Below are 19004 nucleotides of genomic sequence, written 5' to 3' on the forward strand. Positions count from 1 at the left end.
CCCAAAAAGCTGGTCCCCACAAGGTAAACCATTAAATTTCAGGGTTTAGATTTAGTTTTTGCTTAAGATTAGGTTAGCTTAGGTTTAGGTTAGATAAAGGTTTTGGTAGAAGTAAGGCATATGGTTTTCCTTGGTAAGTGTAGGGTAAAACTCAAGATATTTAATATGTGTAACTGCAATGTCCTCCTACGTGAAAAAAATAGTTTTCTATGGGTGTCTGTAGGGGAATGCATACTTACTCTGCCAGCTCCTCAAGGCTCCGGTACACATCATCCTCATTCAGCGCTGTGTCCTCGGAAGGAAAGGGCCTGGTACACAGAAACACACACACACACACACACACAAACAAACACAGACACAAAGAGTGAGAGAGGGTACAAAATACTCTATCACTACACAAACCACAGTGTCCCAGGTAGAAAAATAACCAGTCGGAAACTGCGTGTTCTATCTGTCAGGTTGTCACTCTTAGCTCCGTCACGGCAGCAGTGCCACAGCAGGATGCATTCAACGGAGGACCCCATCAGTCACAAACAACATTGTCAAAACACATCCGCACACTGCTGCCGACAGATAAAAAACCTGGCATCTTCCCACAGCCAACCTTCTCAGGAATTCAGGACGGAAAAACAGCCTTTTTCTTGGAGATGGATCGCCAGGTGTCTTAAAAATCCTCTCTGGTTGTTTAGGCAGCTTTCAAGAACTCCCAGGGTTAATGTAGAGCGATATAAATTACAGAAAAGGAGTATGTTTACAGCTGTATCTTTTTTTTCCACAGCAAATATGACATCCTTTACTTATATGTCCACTTTTTGTCATAAAACATTATTGCTATGAAACCCACTGTGAGCGTAAATAAAAGCATTCGTGTCAGCACATCCTAGGATATTTCAAATGGTTCATCCCATCCCATCGTCTTCTTAAATTTCTCCTTTCTGCCCACACAATGTCAACAAACACAATACTCTTAGGAAGTGGCAGAGCATAAAAATGGATGACTAATCCATTAGCTCATTAAACAGGGTGGAATTATTTCTAATCTTTTTAAAGATATCTGCTTTCCGCAGACATTATCTTCAAAAGCATTTTATGGTCTCAATCGGCCGACCGTGTTTATAATGTTTTATTTTTCTTTCGCAAGAGCTGATTGCTACAAATTATAGCCTATTAGCTTAATGCTGTGCACAATAGAAGCCCATTAAAATTAGCGAGGTCACGATCAGCGCTAATCATCAATCACGCTAACGTTACTGAACCGGAAATAGCCTGTATAATTAAAATTAATCCTGAGTATGTCTTGTAAACAGCTAACGTCCAAGCTGTAAGGATGGTAAAATATTTTATATGAAAAAACAAAATGTTTGGGAGTGAAACATGTACTGTACAACTTATTGGTCACTGCCAGCTTTCAAAGTAACAAAATGCATCAGTACTATGACTTTTTCAATTTAAGGATTTTGTTGTTAGTTTCTGAGCTTCTTTCTCTCTCAAACAATAAATCTCACACAAAGCAGCAGCCAGCAGTGGTTTCTGCTGTGGTAAACAGCCCTGTAAGTTTGACCTTGACTCCCAGCGTATAATGTAACTACTGAACACATGATTTGTTTTCCTACCATCAAAACGCGGCTGGGGACGGGGACACACACACACACGTGCATACACACACACACACACACACACACACACACACACACACACACACACACACACACACACACACACACACACACACACACACACACACACACACACACACACACACACACACACACACACACACACACACACACACACACACACACACACACACACACACACACACACACACACACACACACACACACACACACACACACACAGACACACGCACACAAACACACACACACACACACACACGCACACACACACACACACACACACACACACACACACACACACACACAAACACACACACAAAAAGGACTCTACAGTATCATTACTCAAAAAAAGAGATGGAGGACAGAGTGAGAGAGGGCAGGAGGGGAGTGAGGGTTCATGGGGAAAGCGAGGTGGAGGCTGCAACTACATGTTTCAGTTACAACATAGCAATTGCACGACTGTGATTTCTGATATGCTTGTTTCATTCCCAACAATGAAAAAAGTCCATTCACAAGATCTTCCTGGGATTATAATACAATGAAATTTATACTTTAATACAATATCTACAATCTTTAAGAAGCCTTAAGGTAAATTTTTGACCTTAATCTGGCTTTGTCTATGACCAATAGAAATAACATCAACACACTGTAGACGTTCACTTTTGTTTTCCTGCACCGCCACACCCTGCAAGCTTGTTATTTATATGAAACTAGCATCAGTTAAACATCAGAGTGGTTGTCTTTTGTATGTTTAGGCAGCTAGTTTCAAACACACCTAACTTAGTAAGCAATGTGAGGAGAAACCACGATTACTCTGGAGTCCAAAATGATATTATTGTGAGATTTTGATCACTGATACATACTTACTACAGAAATGAAACAAAACAGGAAGAGAAGCTATGACCCTAAACATTATTTTGCCCCTGTTTACCAGAACTGTCACCATAGTAGCCAAACCAGTTACATTTTTAGGGATGCTAACAAATGAATTCAATTCAGCCAGCTACAATACCCATTGTGCAAAGTAGGACATACCACATTCAAAAACTTCTATTCAGCAACCAGTTTCTGTGCTTCCGAGCCTGCATGAAATGACATGTGCAAGAAATGAGCACAAGATTTGCCTCTTCATGCACAACGCCTATATCCAAAAAAAATGCATTTTTAAATCATGTGAAATGAAATCTGAACAAATATTGCATTTAAAGTGGTTAAGAATGTTCACTTCAGTAATGCAGGTTTAACTTTTAAGAAACCAAACTTTTTATCTGTCATTTATCTTTTTGTTTAATAATGTTTATTTTTTATAAATGTATTGTTTTTAAATGAAGCTCTTTGTGACTCTTTTGGAGAGGGGCCGTGTGTGCTGTGTGTGCAACCCTGTCTCTAAATATTACATTTATATGGTACTAATTTGTTTTCCCAGTTATGTTCTGATAGGAAACATAATTTAACAAGTGTTTTTCAAGTGGAGGAAGTGTTACAGTTTCGTACCACATACAGAAGGTAAGGAGGTGGTCGGGCTGGATGGTGGGTGTGTATGTGTGAGTCTGGGGCTTTTCCTTATTCAGATCATGATTCTATGGATACATGGTGTCAAAAGTTAAAGTGCTATGGGAACACCTATGATTTTGGGCTACAAAATAAAACTTACTTGACAACTTGAGTTAATTTAAGTGCTACACTGTAAAAACACCAACATATTTTTGCCATAAATACAGATTTAAAGTTGTTCACGCTTAAAAATATATAAATTTCCAGCATTTACACTTTCAGTTGTGGCAACAAACCAAGCTAGTCTCTTGCTTCAACAAAAGTAAATGAATCTTGACAACTTACAAGATTCATTTGTGATTCATTATAAAGTGAGAGAAGTTCTGTTAACTCGTCTTCTTTAGTTGTGGAACCATTTCAAAAGGTATATAATGCATGTGTTCTAACAGGCCAGCTGAATGTTCACTGAGCTCAGTAGTAATCGCAGTAGTAATATTAATTTTCAGGTGAGTCAGCTTGTCTTCTCTGTGGTCAGAATTAACAATACAAGCCATGATGAAGACTGGTCCACCTCAACTACTGCCTGCACTTTAGCCACAGATTTCAAACCGTGATTCACTGATTTCTGTTTGGATGTGTCTGCTGGCAGTGCGGTGTATGGGAGAGTCAAACCTGACACTGTTCTACTGATGAAAAATAAATAGAACTGGAAATCATGTCTAACAACTCTGGACGATGTCCACTGCGTTGACAATACTAGCTGGCTGTAAAGTTGAGTAAACTGGAAAAAGTGGTTGCATTGTTTTACTTCTGCTCTGTTTTTGTTTTCTCTGTGTCTACATTTTCACATCGTATACACCGTAAATAATGTAGTGAACGCAGTTTATGAGCCAGCTGCGGGGGTGGTTGCTGGTGACTGATATAACGGGCAGCCCCCATAGAAACAAATGGATGTTACCATGTGGGAAAGTTCAAGATGTCGACTGTAGCAGGGAAGAGAGAACAAAGAGGAAAAGAATGATTTTCTGAGTGTGTGTTGTAGCTGACTGTGAAGTGGGCTGGGACAGTTCAGTATCAGAAACCAAACGTTCAAAGCTCTCATAAAAGCATTCTACTCTCTCTGAGCCCTCAGCTTATTGTGCCCCACGTCTTCATAAAGAGCCTACAGCGGGGACCTGTTAGTGTGTTTAGCCCAACTATCACACTATTAAGTGAAAGTTAGTGTGAAGGTACAAAAAAAAAAAAAAAAAGCAATATAAACAGTAGTTCATCATATCTTTTCAGTTTTGTAAAGCATGTACAGGTTTGTGTGTGTCAAGCTGTGTGAATCTGTTGTGAGACACCGGCACTTAGGCTTTGTTTAAATTAAAGCAGTGGTCACAGTAAAAGTGTGCGTCAGCCATCAGCTTAATGAATGCTCAGCTGGATAGTCAAAGGTCAGCGCGTCACCCTCGGGCACGCACGCAACACGCAAACTGCTCCAAACTCTCTTCTCTGATTCACTGACCCTGCTCAATTTTTCCATGTTTGTGAGTGGTGTATCCCCATTAAAACCTCTGCATTTTCAAGCGCTAATTACAAGTATTATTATTAAGAAATAATAACACAAAAACTGCCTCATCTGATTTATGTTGCTCTCTCCCACACTGTTATGAGCAGAAACCCAGTGCAGAAGGAGCTTCCTCCAGAGTGTAATAATGCATCCACATCTGATGGCCCCCTCCAATGAAATGTGCATTATATTATAAGTTATTAATGGAGTCCCGCAGGGAAAAATTTAATTACATAGTAGTTTTTGGAGATTGGCGCTCGTATCTATCACTGCAGTGTTGTTTTGCAGAGCCAAGCAGGGTCCAGTGCTGCCGTTTTCATTTCTTTTAAATGGTGCAACCAGGTATAATTGAACTATGTTTATAATTTCATCAGAACTCCTCCGATGAGCCGGCTCTTGGCTATTCAGTACTGCTCTACTGTTTTTCCTGTGAGCGTATAACTTCATGTTGTTCAGCTCTGCAAACTTTGCCATAAACGGAGTGGATGCTGTGTTACTTGACAAAGGTTTTTCTAAGTATTCAGAGAATAACAAACTGTATCTGTTTATATTTTACGCCTCTGATTATGCCCTAACACTGATGTTGTCCGCAGTCCCACCTGATCTGGCCTATTCAAGGGTTTCTTTACTATTTTGTCAGTATTCTTTTAGAGCAGCTGATTCTTTCAGTCAAATAGGCTTTAGGAAGATAGATTTATATATGTCCTAGCAAAAATTCTTCGTTTAAATCTTTGTGAGAAGAGTTTGAGTTAGTTCAAAATATTTGGTCAGAATAGCTGTCTATGACTGAAGAACTGATTCTGTGATGCACCATTCTGTAAATTGGTTGTGCTGCTACTGACCTCTTACTATTTTTTTCTCCTTTTTAAAGCTTTCTTTCTCTGTCGTTCTCGCTTTTACTGGTTTATCTTTTTTGGGTAACTCTTCAATTTAGAGGTCAATAATTTCCTAACAATTTCCCAGGTAGGTTTCAAAAGATGTTTAATTTGTTACTAATTGCACAGAAATTCAAGACAGTGTTCAACTGCTAAAATTCCAGTGAATTAATTCCAATTAAGTGCAACCCTAAAACAGGGTTTTTTAGTCAATGGCCAGCAGGTCAGCTCAACCTGTTAAAATGCAAAATGTATCTACAGGCAAGTATAAAATTAAACATGTATTAAAAATAAAGAAATCCCAAAAATAAAGTGTTTTTTTTTTTTTTGAATTAAATTGAACATGTCATTGAAAGAAATTACTATTCTTCTTATAATTTCTACCCAAATTCATAGTTCTTTTAAAGAAACGCGGGAAATTACTCGGAAACCATGAACCCATCACATAAAGCGTTATCTGTGTTTTTCACTCAGCCATGTGGGGTGAGGTGCCTTTTAGAGGGGCATGAGGGACTGGATGATTGCATTGTGTATGTGTGTGTGTGTGTGTGTTATTGTCCATTTAGTCATTTTGTCTTGGGCAGGGCACTAATAAAAAAGAGCTATATAATCTCATTGAAGCTTTCCTGGTCAAGTAATGGTTAATAATAAAACATTTAAAAAAGACCAAGTAAAATGTTCCTTTTGTGATCTTAGTAGAGAGAGAGTCCACATCTCACAATGTCCTAATCTCGCCCCCGTAACTCTTTACTTTTCAAACAACCTCTCTTTCCCATTTTACAGTCCTGCCTTTTCTGGATTAAGTTCATTATTTAAAAAAAACCCCAATCTCCTTGTGATCATGTGAAATTTTCGTCTTCACTGTCCACAAAAACCAGTGCTGCTGTAAAGGGAATTGTTGGCACATGTGCTCCGGACTAAACTGCAGTGAGCCAGTCCCATTGATCAACTATTGTCGAAACAGCAGAACAACAGTGTAGTCGTTAGGCGTGGGTCAGCATTGGAAGCAGTTTCATGTCCCATGGCACGGCTTTGTTTCTGCAGGGGGTCAATAAATCGCTGGAGCTCGAGCAAGCTAGTGCACTTATTGTACCATGTTTGTGCATAAACCTCCCCTTCCTCCTTTAAACTCTGCACTGCAGTTTAGCTTCACAGACACTCTCGCATGGGGAGGGTGTGTGTGTGCTAAGTAACATGTGAGTAATAGCCTTTTTCCTTTGTGTGTATAAGTTATTTTGACAACATTTAAGTGTGAAATTAGCACACGCGATGCATTCAGACGGCATGAGTAAAAATGAGGAGTGGATGTATCAGGCGATAACGGCACAGTGATGTGTGTGAAGTAATTCAGTGGTGTGAGGGGGCAGGGCTGTGCTTACGGGATGAGTGAAGGAGAGGGTGGTGCAAACTGTGATTCTTAACACTGTGGCAGCTAGTCCTATTCCTGCTGTGCACTGCAACACTGCCATCTCCTTATCTGCTTTAAAAAATAATATAAAAATATACAGTTAGTTACATAAGTATTTGGACAGCGACATAATTTGCGTGATTTTGCCTCTGTACATCATCATGATGGATTTGAAATGATGTCATCAAGATGTGATTGAGGAGTGACTTTCACCTTTAATTGTAAGTATGAGGATTACTTTTAATACTTGGATGAAAAAACTCTGCAGTCAATGACTGACTGAAGTCTGGAACCTATGGCAGCACATCAGCAGTAAACACCAGTGATCTGTTCCACTGGCAGCCATAAATGCCCACGAATAACACTGCCTCCACCATGTTTGACAGATGATGTGGTTTGCTTTGGATCATGAGCCGTTCCTTTCCTTCTCCATACTCTTCTCTTCCCATCATTCGGGTACAAGTTCATCTGGGTTTCATCTGTCCAAAGAATCTTTCTTCAGAACTGGGCAGGTATTTTTATTTGTTTTCTGGCAAAGTCTAATCTGGCCAATCTGTTCTTGAGTTTTACCAGTGGTTTGCACCTTGTCGTAAAGCCTCTGTATTTACATTCATGAAGGCATCTCTTGATTGTAGACTTTGACAGTGATAGGCCTGACTCCTGGAGAGTGTTCTTGACCTGGCTAGATGTTGTCAAGGTGTTTTTCTTCACCAAGGAAAGAATTCTGATTTCATCCACTTTAGTTGTCTTCTGTGGTCTTCCAAGCCTTTTGGTGTTGTTGAGCTCGCCAGTGCATTCCTTCTTTTTAAGAATGAACCACATTGTTAATTTGGCCACTCCCGAAATTTCTGTCATCTGTCTGAGGGGGAACAGACAGAGATATGAAGGAACAGGCCACACCTGGTCATGACAAAAGGATTCTCAGTCAATTGTCCAATTACTTTTGAGTCTCTGAAAATGAGGGACTATGTATAAAAATGGCCGTAATTCCTCAACGGTTAATGTAATATTGTTAAGCCTCTTGAATTAAAGCTGAAAGTCTTCACTTCAATCACATCTTGATGGCTTCATTTCTCATCCTTTGTGGTGGTGTACAGAGGCAAAAGAGGAAAATTGCATCACTGTCCAAATACTTACATATCTAACTGTATATATATTATTTTCATATCTGTCAAATGACTTGCAACACTCTAAAATTCATTTTTGTATTAGAAATAGAAATGCTAAACATGTTCTGGCTCAAGCCTCTCAAATGTTAAGAGTTGCTGCTTTTCCCCGGTTTACACCATTGGAAATGTAATATCTTTGGCTTTTGGACGAGTGGTCAGACATAAGAGGCAATTTGAAGGCATCACTTTGGGTGCTGGGAAATTATGATGGGAATTTTCACCATTTTTTTTACATAGACTAAATGTTAGCTGATTAATAGGTAATGAAAAAAATTGTTAGTTACAGCCCTAAATTCAGTTCTGTGTCATTTAAGTATTTAGCCTTAGAATTAACCATGGAAGTGCTTTCTTTCTTCTTAGTTTCTGTTTGTTTTTGTAGTACTCATTTCGGCCACAAGAGGCTGAAGTGCACCACTACCCCAGTCTAAATAGGAGTAAAAGCACTCATGTTTTCTTCCATGTGATTTTTAATTTTTCCATGCACCTTACACACAAGGTAAATATAATGGGTGTGTGTTAAAATCCTGACAATTAAAAAAAAAAATCCCTTGCTGTCAGTATTTCTAAGCCTATGTATATATTGCAACCACTTTTCCTTTACAATCTGCTCTATATAATCCATTTCTGTGATAGAGTGGAATTTCTTTTAATTTTTTACAACTAGTGGTTATTACTTTTCAGCAATGTAAATGAGTAAATATACGACCAATCAGAACTCCAAAAGTACTCCTTAATTAAAAGAGTCATTCATGACCATTACAGAAAACCACATTAAAACGTAAGACGCAAAAAGGCTTAATGAAGAAAAAATAATAACATTGAAGGGAAGTACATACTGTACATACTGTACATGACAGTGTACAATTGGAGGATTTAAAGGACTGTATCATGATTTAAACCCCTCATTAAACTTGCTCCTCATCTGCTCTCTGCCTTGATGCTGAGCTGAGGTCTCCCACAGTCTAGGATCCTGAGCCGCAGAGCCCACGACACACACTCTAACAGCAGGGATCAGTGATGAACTAGGACACTGAAGTTGAAGGTTAGATTGGGGTTAGCTGAGGACAGTAAAGATAAGCTGTATGAAGGAGTGGGGGGCTGCATAACAGGACAGAGGATGACGCAGGGTTATACTTAAGATAAGCTGTGAGAAACACAAGGTCTGCTGCCAGGACACACAAAGAGAACACAAACACAACAAACACAAAAAAACATCCATGAAGCAGAGAAAAAAATTGAAAGCTTAATTATTTTTATGTTTTTTTTTTTAATTGACTCAGACTCAGCTGTATCATGTTAGCTAGACAGTAAGATGTCACTGTTTAAAAAAGACCTGAATAAGTCATTCAAGCTTTATCTATAAAAATGTCAAAGTGGGAAATTTATGATTAGAATTTATGTTTCTGGATGTAAAAGAAGAATTCAAGCTGGCTGCAGATTCCACGAGAAGGGAATGCACATGCGAATAAAGGACTGCATGCCTACTGTTATCTTCGCATGTATGGAGGAGCATGCAAATGTGTCTCTGTGTGCCAAAATAAAGCCTTAGTTTCAAGCAGGACTGGAATGCTGACACAGTGATAGAGACCTGAACTGTGAAGGCCTGATTACAGTGAACAGACACCAAAGACAAGATCAATGGGCTTCAACAGAGCATCGGTGGACAAGCTGGTGGCAATGGTACCTACAGATTTAAAAGCGTGAGGAACTCTCCAGTCATTTAAAGCTCAATGGACATCCGGATGGGGGGTCTGTACTTATTTGAGACCATGGGATAATTGTCTGGGCATAAGGGCCTCCATCCTGGGGAACTGAAGCTGGAAAAGATCTTTTAAATTGCTTTCTTACATAATTTCCTTCAGGCAATATATTCCTCTACATTAGTTTATAGTATTTATAATATATTAGTTTAGTTTCTATAACAGTAGAGACAAACTGAAGGGAAACAGAAGATGGGTGAAGTTAAACAACCTGAATTCAAATACAGCTACATACAAAGCTATACAAGGTACATGGTGCAATTTGTTGTTTGTTAAAAATAAAGTGGCCAAGAAATCATTAAGACAATTGTGACCCTTTTTATTATTACTGGATTGCTAACTCTTCTTTTCGTAATTTCTTTGGGAAAGCAATATACTCAAGTATCCATGGTCTAAGCCTTTGCCAACTGAGCCACCTCTTTCTTTTATTATAGCCTCAGAAGAGGCACACGACTTAAGAAAAACCTTGAACGTTTGCTGCTTCAAAATTCACTTCAAGAATCAGAATTCCGACACTTGTTAAAAAGAAAAAAAGAGAAAATTCTAAACACAATTCTTATACTTGGTTTTTTGTAGCCTTTGGTTAAATGTCTTAAAAATCAAATGTGGGGTAGTATGCTATAAAATATGGCGTTAATCTCCTATTCTGGCTTCTTGTCATTAGTAACCCGTTCGCTTTGGAATTGATTTAAAGATTGCACTGATTAACTTTAAAGCACTTATTAGATCACCTAGCTCATAGCCCCCCTGAGCCAGAGCTGAATCAGAAATCATGGATCTTCCACCTGCTTTTGAGTACTGCTTCAAGAGAAAGCGTGACTTTGGCTTCTACTCATTTGGCTCCTCAAACCTGAAATTCTCTGCCTTTGAATTTAAGGCTTGCAGATTCAGTAACATCTTTTAAATCACTTCTGTACACTTTATTAAATTAAAAAGAACAAAAAAATTGTCCTTATCGTTGTCAGTTTTATCTACTTGGTTTCATTTGATTCTATTTTACTTTGTGATACTGTTATTTCTAGTTTTAGCCTTGAAATGGTAAAGAACTTTGCAAGCTTATTCTGAAAGGTGCTGTACATGACCGAGCCAGTGTAGAAGTAGACCTGGAGGGCATGAACTGTCTATATGGTGCACAACTTACATGTATGGCATGGTATGTGTTTGAATTAGTTATAGCCGTTGCCGGCTCGTACACAGTTGACAGGGGCTCTAAAGCGAGACAGAAGAGCTCTGACAGGTCCTTGGACCTTTGAATGTAGCTGACCTTGCCCCAAGCAGAATTACCACAAAGCGGGTGAGAAGACCCTTTAGAAAGGCCAAATGGGGTCAGTGAACATCCATGCTGTGTAAGTGCTAAGCTTAATAGCAGCGCTCTGTTCATGTTAAATCATATAGTAACATGGCCTTGGACCTTCTCACACGTTTGTGCGCATCTGCAAAGCCTTTATTGGAAGCAGTAAGAGACAGATGATCGCTGAAAGCTCTATTAAGCACTGTCTTAGATATTAACGCTGGATATGCCCTACTGCTGATAACACTGAGAATAAACACCTAACTTTGACCCATAAACATGCACGGTGGATTCCTAACAGCTATCTCAAACCTTCACATCTCAAGGGGATGTCAATCACAGCCTGCAGTACTAGCTTATGAAAGGCAGTTGTATGGTGACGGCCCAGTATGAAATAAAGGGAAGCTGAAGTAAGAGGGTGGAACATTGGTAAGAATAGTGTTAGTATTTGGTTTTAGGTATTACTATACGTGACGTATGACAAAAAACATAAGGGGAAGGGGGCAACTTTTTTTTTTTGTGTGCAAATTTAGACATTATATATTTGTTAAGACTGAAATTCTTCTTAATTCTTGACCTGAGAAACAGCAGCTGACAAAAACAGTCTCAACACAAGTTCCACTCAGTAGCTGCACTGGATCGTGTCAAATGAGCTTCCTCAGCAGAGGGAGTTGTGATTGTGTGTGATACAATCGAAGGCTCTACAGCTACTGAGTGGACCGTATACATTTGTTATTCTGAAGATAGTTCTCACTTTTAAGTTTTACATTGAAATGATTTTTAGTAGTGTGACTGATTACCTATGACTAATTATCAAGACAGTAATGCACAGTGACATCCCTTTGGCCTTGATAACCATTCTGTGCAATTCCTGTATTGAAGAATGTAGTTCAGCGCACCATTTGACAACCTTAATAAATGTTTTCTTCTAAAGGCCAGGAGTCAAATGTGACCTCACTTAATAAAGTCATAATTCATTGATCCCCGTAAGGCTGGTCTGTTTTCGCTCATTTCCCTCCAAAGCCGGGTAAGAGGTCAGGGTAACCCCCAGGGCTGGAAGGAATTTAAAGTTTTGCTCAAGGACACGTCAGCAGTCCGGTGCTTGTCCTTCATTTAAAGAACTGTAACTCCAACAATAATATTCCTTTTGTGATAAAACTAGATTTGCAGCCATCTTGGTTCTGCCCTCTGACCCACGGCTTGAGAATCTGAACTTTAAATGATAGTTTACTGTTTAATTAATAGTCTGATTCTTGAATTTAAAGTAACTAGGGATTAGAAAGCCAAGAGCCTGATTTACATTGAGGTCAAATGAGCATTGATTTTGACACCTCACAGCAAAATGGCAAGTGTGGACAGGCACTGAATTAGCCAGCAGTCAGCAGGCTATGTTGTCTTTATTAATGGCAAGGGACCTGCTCTCTCTTTTCTCCTCCTTTCATTTCCTGGCAGGCCTCCTAATGGGCACGCTCCATCAACTCATTACTCAGATGGATAACATAGCTTTTTATGTGGCGACGGTGAGCCACCAAGCTCCAAGCACATTGAGCAAATGAAGAGAAATCAGAAGCCCCTTCCAGGCCCGATAAAGCAGTGTGAAGGATTTTCACCATTATCTGAGAAAAATGACTACCTCTACATACAATGTAGTATTCTGACTCAGAGAGTAGTGCCTATGACTTAGTGCTAATTTTCTACATAAACTGCTGTACTGTTTGAGTGACAGATGGAAATGTGTTGTAGAAACGTGTTGTGTATTATTTTGTGCCCTGCACGATAACAGCGGCTAAAAGCTGCAGCTAACTGCCTAAACGTGTAAATTGACTTTTAAATGAGCAACAGATGTTAATAGCCGCATCCATTTTAATACAGGCCGACATGAAAATGTGGAATACATTCATCGAAATGGTTTCTTTCAAACCGACACTCTTGAGTGCTGTGGCTGTTCAAATGATAAATGACGGAGTTACAAATGAGACACATACCTGATGCCTTTGATTTGTGCAATGCTGTGGTGAGAGATCCTTGACAGAGCAGAGATTACCTGAAAGACAAAAAAAGATTGCTGACTGTTTGACACAAAACAATCAACTACATTTTTTTCAACTTTTTAAATGTAATGTAATTATTTATTGTTTACCATTCACTAAATTTGTCAAAGTGTTTTCTCGTTTCATCACTGAGATACGGTATTATTTAATGCGAAATCTCTGAAATACTTTGGCAACGCGAATGGGGATGAGACGAAATAAACAAAACAATGAAAGCAGTTAGTGAAATACGTAATAAATAGAAGCAATCAACTATAAAAGCAAGTTAAAAAAATTAATTGTCATGAGTCAACTATGAAAGTAACTAAAAAACAAATTAACAATCCAAAAGAAATATATGCAACAGAGGAAGAGTCATTATCAAACTACACTGTGTGTGTGCTACCAGGTAAAAGAAAAGATGTTCAACATTCACTCTTCTCTGAGGGCGATTATCGAACACTACTCGCAGTCATATGCAGCGTCCACACAGGACTGCGTGTAACCATAATGCAGGCACACATGTTAACGCTGACCTCCAAAGACATGGTGCACAAAGGGTGGGCGCCACTGTGGTTTGATCAGTCACACGCATGTAGTCACGTACTTCACCATCCCCATATTTGTCCTTATTTTACCTACTGTCTATGTGTGCTAACCTCCATATTTTCCCTCTCGCCTTTTTTCGTGATTTAGTACGAGAAAGTTAAATGTGTGCCTGTATTTAAGCTGACTTACACACACACACACACACACACACACACACACACACACACACACACACACACACACACACACACACACACACACACACACACACACACACACACACACACACACACAACAAAACAAAAAATCCTGTCTCCTACGCCTCATTACCCACTCCTGGGAGTATTTCAGCTTGCACCACCGTGGCAATGCCAGATGCCTCCTCGACAGGGAGGAGACAATTGTTATCTCAACCCCTCTTCCTCGGCAGGTGTGTCATATACAGCCTCTCATCAAACTACCTCTTCTCTAAACACACAATGCAGCATGTCACCGCTTGTGGTATTTAAAATTCGAGATGAGCCGACGCTAACGGCTGTTGTGAAACAAAGACAACCACTTTAGGACTTTGGGGTAATGTTGAAGTGGTGTTGACCTAAACCTTTCCCTCTCTCTATTCAGGTTGTTCTCATGTTTGACATAATCAGATGTGGAGATTGGAGGGGTTACATGGAGCGCTGTTATGGAGTGCGAATGCATCACATTCATTTACATCTAACCACTCTGCGGGAGGAAACCTTGACGGCGCTATCGATGATAAGAGGTTATTTCTCTGTGTTGCTAAAGACCCATGTAATAGGCATTCATGTTCATCGTTAATGGTTCCGATATGTGGCCAGTCTACCATCACACACCTCCTTAACATACTGTATATTCTAACTGCACTCTGCAGGCAGGGACTGAAAAAGGAAAGCGAGGCAGACAAAGAAGGAGAAAAAGGAAGAGGGAATGGGGAGAAGAATGGATTGCTAATTTAGCTCAGAGCCTCTGTTTAGTCAGTGGTTAGAGTGTTTAATAAATCACTGTGGATAAATCCTTTGTGCGGCTGGTGGCATGCTGCCCACCTGGCCTTGCTGCAGGGAAGGATCACATATGGCATACTGCCCCAGCATCATTATTAGCTCTGTTTTCTTGGTCTTATTAGCCTACGTTGTCTTTGTGCAGGGGTAACAGACGATATAATTTAAACACGGAGCATCAGAGAAGCCTACATAAAAATGCAAAATGTTAAATTGAAACAATTAGTTGGATGGATAGATCTATAGGTGGATAAATTTGGTATTTAGGGCAATCCACAGTTAATGCTTAGTAGTGTGATCAGCTGTGGTCAGATCTGGCTAAACACAGCTGGCTTCATCCAGGTTTGTCCAGGTTCAAAGGATGGCAGAGCTGCTGGCTTCAAGTCAGAGGGTTACAGCCGGGCCAAAGCCTGCTTGGCCTGGGGAGGCAAGACAGGAGGGTGCCGCACTGAGCATGCTAGCGTGACTTCCACACAACACGGTGTAATGTCTATTAATATTAAATCTCGAGTTTCCTTAACATTAAGCAGTTTGTTCTCATTATTTAGTTCATGTTAGCCTCACACACCATAATGCGAAAAATATGTCCCCATACTGGGAGCACTGTCAGTCCATGACTCCTTCTGGCTTTGGTAAGAAATGCTAATTAGCAATCTGTTTTCAGGGCAGAGGAGGAAGTACAAATTCCTTCTCACACTGTGACGGATGCTAAAAATGACACTTACATTTTTTATGATCTCTACATTTTTTATTATTGCTATAAATTAGCATTAGATCTTACTCAACAACTTAAAGAAATACTCCACCAACAATCTACCTAGAAGTAGCCTTTGAAGCCTAGAGGCTGTAGGTGATAAAGCTAGATTTTCAGTGGAGTGCTCAAAGGTGGCCTCTCTGACTGTGCTCTCCACTCTCTGCCCGTGCTACTATTTCCCTTTCTGCCTCTAATACACTCCCTTCACCCTCTTCTGATCCTGTGGTTCAGTCAGAGCCTTTGAGTCTCTACACGTTATTAATTTCCCTCTCATCTCGTACTCCCCAAGGGGTCTTAACTCTGGGGCTAGCCAGAGAATAAAGCTTCTTTCCCCCCGCTAGGAATATTCAAAAGACAAGTTACACAATGGAGCGACATCTCAGGTTTCTTCAGCCCCAAACCAGTATCTTACCACCCCACAGCCCCTGGCATCCCCTTACCCAATGCTGACCCTTTCTGTCAGTCAGGACAGTGTAATTGAAGACACGTGTTAAATCAAACAGCCTCACCGACGCATGCAGTTTCTGCATGATACTGACATGCAACATTTACGAACCGTTCACTGCATTATAAGCTTGTATGTACATGTGTGTTTGTGTGTGTGTGTGTGTGTGTGTGTGTGTGTGTGTGTGTGTGTGTGTGTGTGTGTGTGTGTGTGTGTGTGTGTGTGTGTGTGTGTGTGTGCGTGTGTGGAGCACAGGGTAGGGCAGGGGGAGCAGGGATAAGGATTGCATCTATGGATTAAGTGCGGGGTGAAGCCAAGTGTTTGCAAACACACGTTTCCCCTGGCAACCGGGGCCTTACTGAATATGCATGGTCATCAGTTACAAATCAAATCAAACCAACAGCCATGTGCCACGAACCGGAGGAGGGCGGGGCTGTGATCTGATTAAGATCTGAAAACGTGCACAAGAGGACTATTGACAGTCCATCACAAAACACACCCAACCGCCAATTCTGTTTATATCTGATGCGGCTGTGACATGATTATATCTTGCACCGCAAATCAATGCATGTGTTTGGAATTCATGCAACAAAGAAGCAGAAATAATGAAAAATTCATCACATTACTATGACGCTATTTCTCATTTCTCTCTCTGGGCTCCTCTTGCACTAGCCAACTCTACGATAGTGTGATGTATTTATAAAGTATTCACACTTTGATAGCACACCATTCCTCTGCCTATGCCAGCCTGCCAAGTGGTAGGCATGAAGCAAAAGGGGCATGGAGTGGGAGAGCTGAGAACAGATGGCTGAGTGGGAACCCTGCATGCCCAACATCAATAATGGACAGACAGACGAGGGACGGCTGAGCATGTCCTTGTATGTGTGTGTGTGTGTGTGCGCGTGTGTCCTACTGTCCCACTGCCTCCGGGAGTTTTTGCCTTGTACAAACCTTCTCTTATTCTATTCACAGTTTCTTTTCTGTATTATGCATACAATTCACACATGAAAATCAGTCCTTATACTTCACAGCCTGTAAAGCAAAGATGCTCCCTTTGAAGAGGTGTGTGTACATAAACACAACTTAAACTTCAATTATAACATCTAGAAAGATTTTTTTCATTCATTTATTCAGCCCTCATTTATATAGGGGGATCCTAAAGCGTCGTTTAGTCTCTTTTACATACGTGATCTGTGTATACAGGAAAATAAAAGCAGGGCTTTTGCTGCTACAAGATAAGCACAAAAGATAAGCAAAAACATTCAAAACTACAACTGAAATGAAAGATATTCATGAAAATTGTACAAGTAAAAGAGGCATCAAAACAGCAACAGGTAACAGACTAGTGTATTTTGCCTACAGCCAGGGGTTAAACACATATAGCACAGTCTATCATAGAATTGCCCTGATGATGACAAACAACAATCCATACTCTTAGACACAAAGAAACAATACAAAATGTATAAATATTTCAAAATCTACAATATAAGTAAAATAAGAACTTATAAATACATTTCTGAAATGAGTTAATAAACTAAATAAAATATAACAAAAGATGCACTTCTACCATCCTGACTAAAAGTAGAAGTTAAAGACACAACACAAACCCAAATCTCATGGGATGTGCTCGAGTGTACACAGCACATCTTTAATGGGCTCTTGCGTACCTTGTTTATGACACACGGTGAGCGCCGTGCAAGAAACTGCATGAATGACTGTAATTTGTCTCCGCGCAGCAGCTCATGTTAAAGTTGTTGAATGCTATCGGGAGCCGGGCCTGTGCAAATCCTGATCCTGCAGTCAGATTGGCACCTGCCACATTGCACCAAATCCCCTCAAAGCAGACCTTCCAGCTGCTTGATTACAGGGGATTTCACTGCTTATGTCCAAGCAAAAAAAAGCCCCCCGGTTGGCCCGAGGGCCAGAGAGTGCTGCTGCTCCTGCTGCTGACCCAAAGACCCCATTTACCATCAGTGCCAGACAAAATGCCTGTAAGCCTACAGAGGGCATTAAGCCCAGACACAAAATGTACAGAGTTACTACTTATGTCACTGATTGAAAATGTGGGTTAGCTTAACATAATGCAGATGATGCTAAAGGTTTTTAAGCTTTTCAGAAAAGTTGGGCAGATTTCCATGCATTCCCTCCAATCATGAATTATTGATGTGAAGTGCCTACAAATCAATTTTGGAGCTTATTTAGCTTTAGGACCTTGAACATTGATTTGATCTGAACCTGTGCTGCTTGAAGTATAAAGGGCAACAGTGGCTAATATGTGCAAACACCTGCCAATGTGCTGCAGCCACGTCCATGACCTGTCCCATTTCACGCTAAATCACCATACATGGGCCTGGTCACTTATGTGTGACTATGCCTGTGTCACAGGATGTTTGCACATGTGTGTACACACACTCAAATTGGGAACATATTCACATGTGCTGTACACAGAAACACAGATCAAGGGTGTTTTAGGCTATAGTGCCTGCAATGTTGGTAAAGAGACAGGTCCGGGTAGAGATGGGGCTTAAAGGAAGTTGATCCAGGTGTCCAAGATCTAGATAACAGGACGAAGATGTAAAGAGAATCGGGAGGGAAGGACAGAAAAAGGGGAGGAGGCGATGTGTTGAGAGGTATCACAGAAGTGTTTGGGCTCGAGGCTGACCAGGGAGGAGGGAGGTTTTGGGAGTGAGGGGGTGGTGAGAGGAACTCACAGGCATTTGGTGAGTCAGCAGCAGGAGTTGGACAAAGCTCCTTCCACTCAGGAGCTCTGCTGAGCAGGCACAAAATGAAGTTCTCCCTATGACAACTGTTGCAAGGTGAGATGTGGCTGGTTGTAGTTGGTTTTGGCTTTGAAACAAGTAGTGATTTGTAAGTATTTTGATAAACTGAGACTTAGCTGCTTTTGTCTGTTTTATATATTACTGTAAGTGGAATATGTTTGGGTCTTAAACTGTCGGTCTCACAAAATGATCAATTTGAAAACTTCACCTTGGTATGCAGGAACTTGTCAAAGGCACTTTT

General features: G+C 40.4%; 1 protein-coding gene across 9 annotated transcripts in view; it reads right to left on the reverse strand.

Moving 5' to 3' along the window:
- The window catches only part of vav2 (vav 2 guanine nucleotide exchange factor), a 197300-nt gene that overhangs the window by 48808 nt on the left and 129488 nt on the right, over positions 1-19004 (reverse strand). For all 9 annotated transcript variants that reach the window (XM_040157774.1, XM_040157772.1, XM_040157770.1 and 6 more), the window contains exons 3-4: positions 13172-13230; positions 240-308 (exon numbers count right to left, since the gene is read on the reverse strand). In XM_040157774.1, coding sequence (XP_040013708.1) covers positions 240-308; positions 13172-13230 — 128 coding nt within the window. The remainder of the gene's footprint in view (positions 1-239; positions 309-13171; positions 13231-19004) is intronic.

The sequence above is a fragment of the Xiphias gladius genome, chromosome 20 (assembly GCF_016859285.1).
Source record: "Xiphias gladius isolate SHS-SW01 ecotype Sanya breed wild chromosome 20, ASM1685928v1, whole genome shotgun sequence".
NCBI classification, from domain to species: Eukaryota; Metazoa; Chordata; class Actinopteri; order Istiophoriformes; family Xiphiidae; genus Xiphias; species Xiphias gladius.